Source organism: Pyxicephalus adspersus, chromosome 5 (assembly GCF_032062135.1).
Source record: "Pyxicephalus adspersus chromosome 5, UCB_Pads_2.0, whole genome shotgun sequence".
NCBI lineage: Eukaryota > Metazoa > Chordata > Amphibia > Anura > Pyxicephalidae > Pyxicephalus > Pyxicephalus adspersus.
The window spans coordinates 886,152-887,832 of NC_092862.1; the positions used below are offsets into that span (position 1 = coordinate 886,152).

At 40.8% G+C, this 1,681-nt stretch overlaps 1 protein-coding gene across 1 annotated transcript in view; it reads right to left on the bottom strand.

The window, feature by feature from the left end:
* Positions 1 to 280: 280 nt before the first annotated feature.
* The window catches only part of LOC140330412 (DNA topoisomerase I, mitochondrial-like), a 26,648-nt gene continuing 25,247 nt past the window's right edge, over positions 281 to 1,681 (bottom strand). The window contains exon 19 of the mRNA XM_072410530.1: positions 281 to 903. Within this exon, the coding sequence (XP_072266631.1) occupies positions 801 to 903 (103 nt within the window). The 3' untranslated portion in view covers positions 281 to 800. The remainder of the gene's footprint in view (positions 904 to 1,681) is intronic.

A 1,681-nucleotide genomic window follows, 5' to 3' on the forward strand; every position in this document is an offset into this window, starting at 1 on the left:
TGGGGATTTTAAAATGTCCTAGATTGTAAGCTCTTGGGGGGAGGGTCCTCTCCTCCTGTGTCACTGTATCTGTCTGTCATTTGCCAGCCCTATTTAATGTACAGCGCTATATATGTTGGCGCTATATAAATCCTTCTTTAATAATAATGTCAGCTAAAAGATTATTGGGGTCAGTGACACGTAAACCAAAAGTCCAATTTCTCAGCCACAGAACCACTGTAAGATCTCTGGTGGTGAAAACATAGGAAATGCGACATTTTTACAGGCAGCAGACACAATGGATTCTTTATTCCAATTTATTATTTGCTGTAGGAAACATAAGTGACAACACAATTAAAGCTCCTGCCTGTAGAATAACATGAACAAAATACTTTTTGTTATTAAACATTTTTCTTTAAATAAATAAATCATTTTTTATAAATTAACCACATTGAAACTGAAAAGATTTATAATAACCATGTAACAGATTTTGGTAAATTCCTCCCTATTGGCACCGATTTGTCTGTGCTTCCTGTTCATGTCAATTCACCTGATTCCGGTAAGTTTGGCAGCGCCGGTGCTTTGGTCTCCCAACATACAGGAAGTGATCACATGACCAAGCGACAGCCATGATGGAAGCAGGTTATGGGGCCATAATGCATAATAACAGGTAAGTGCTGTGGATCATAAGGTAAACTTATCTTTCAGGGGACAGGTACCCAAGGAATCTTGTAGTATTGCTTCCACCACCTGAGGTCTGATTGGACCCAGATACGGAGTCGCTGTAAGAGGTAGATACCGGTTCTGGCACAACATGGATTTTAGAACTCAAAGTCCTCATCGGTCATAGCTATAGCCCAAGCGAACTTGTCTCTCTGAGTCTTGTTGTAAATCTTCTCAATGGGCACGCCAAATTTCTTACACCTAAAAAAATAAAATGGAGATCATCAACAACAATACTGTGCTGTGTCTAAGACTGCGTACACATCAGATGATTCTCGTCTGATTAAAGCTTCAGAGCCGATATCAGACGAGAATCTGGCGTGTGTACAGCAGCTGTCTGAAATCGTTCATGGCTCTGTCCAGGCAGATGCACAAATAGCCGCAATGCAAGTGAAGGGAAGAGAGCACAAGGGCGTGCCGTTCTGTCGTTCTCCCCCCTTTCCTTTCCATACAGCAGAATGGTGATGTATGTACAGCGCTCGTTCATTTATCATTCAGCCTTTTGTTGTTGTGAAAGATCCTTTCCAATGACAAATATTGCACGTGTGTACACAGCCTTAGTCTGTGCCACCGATATCACCTGGTGTGAGGGAAATCTGCAGGACCTGGAGGGATAAAATAGCCAAAATATACAGGAAGGAGAGTAATGACATAAAGGTTCTGTATAATACCCAACTTATTGTTTATACCATGTTAAAAATCAGATTTAGAGTAAGCTGGGCCTATCCATGCTACATTCTGTGCACCATGATGTTACCAGTGTGGTATAATTTAAAGGTTAAACATACAAAACCAATATACAAACTCATACATGTGCACACCGTGTGCCAGTAAATACGCACAGGACGGTTCATCGCATATTTTTACAAATCTGCACAGTGTAACCCAACCAACCTCCACTCGTTCTTCACTTTTTACCACCCTAAAAAAATGGTTCTATAATATATTAAAGCTAGGGGGATTTCAGGGTGTGTTGTTC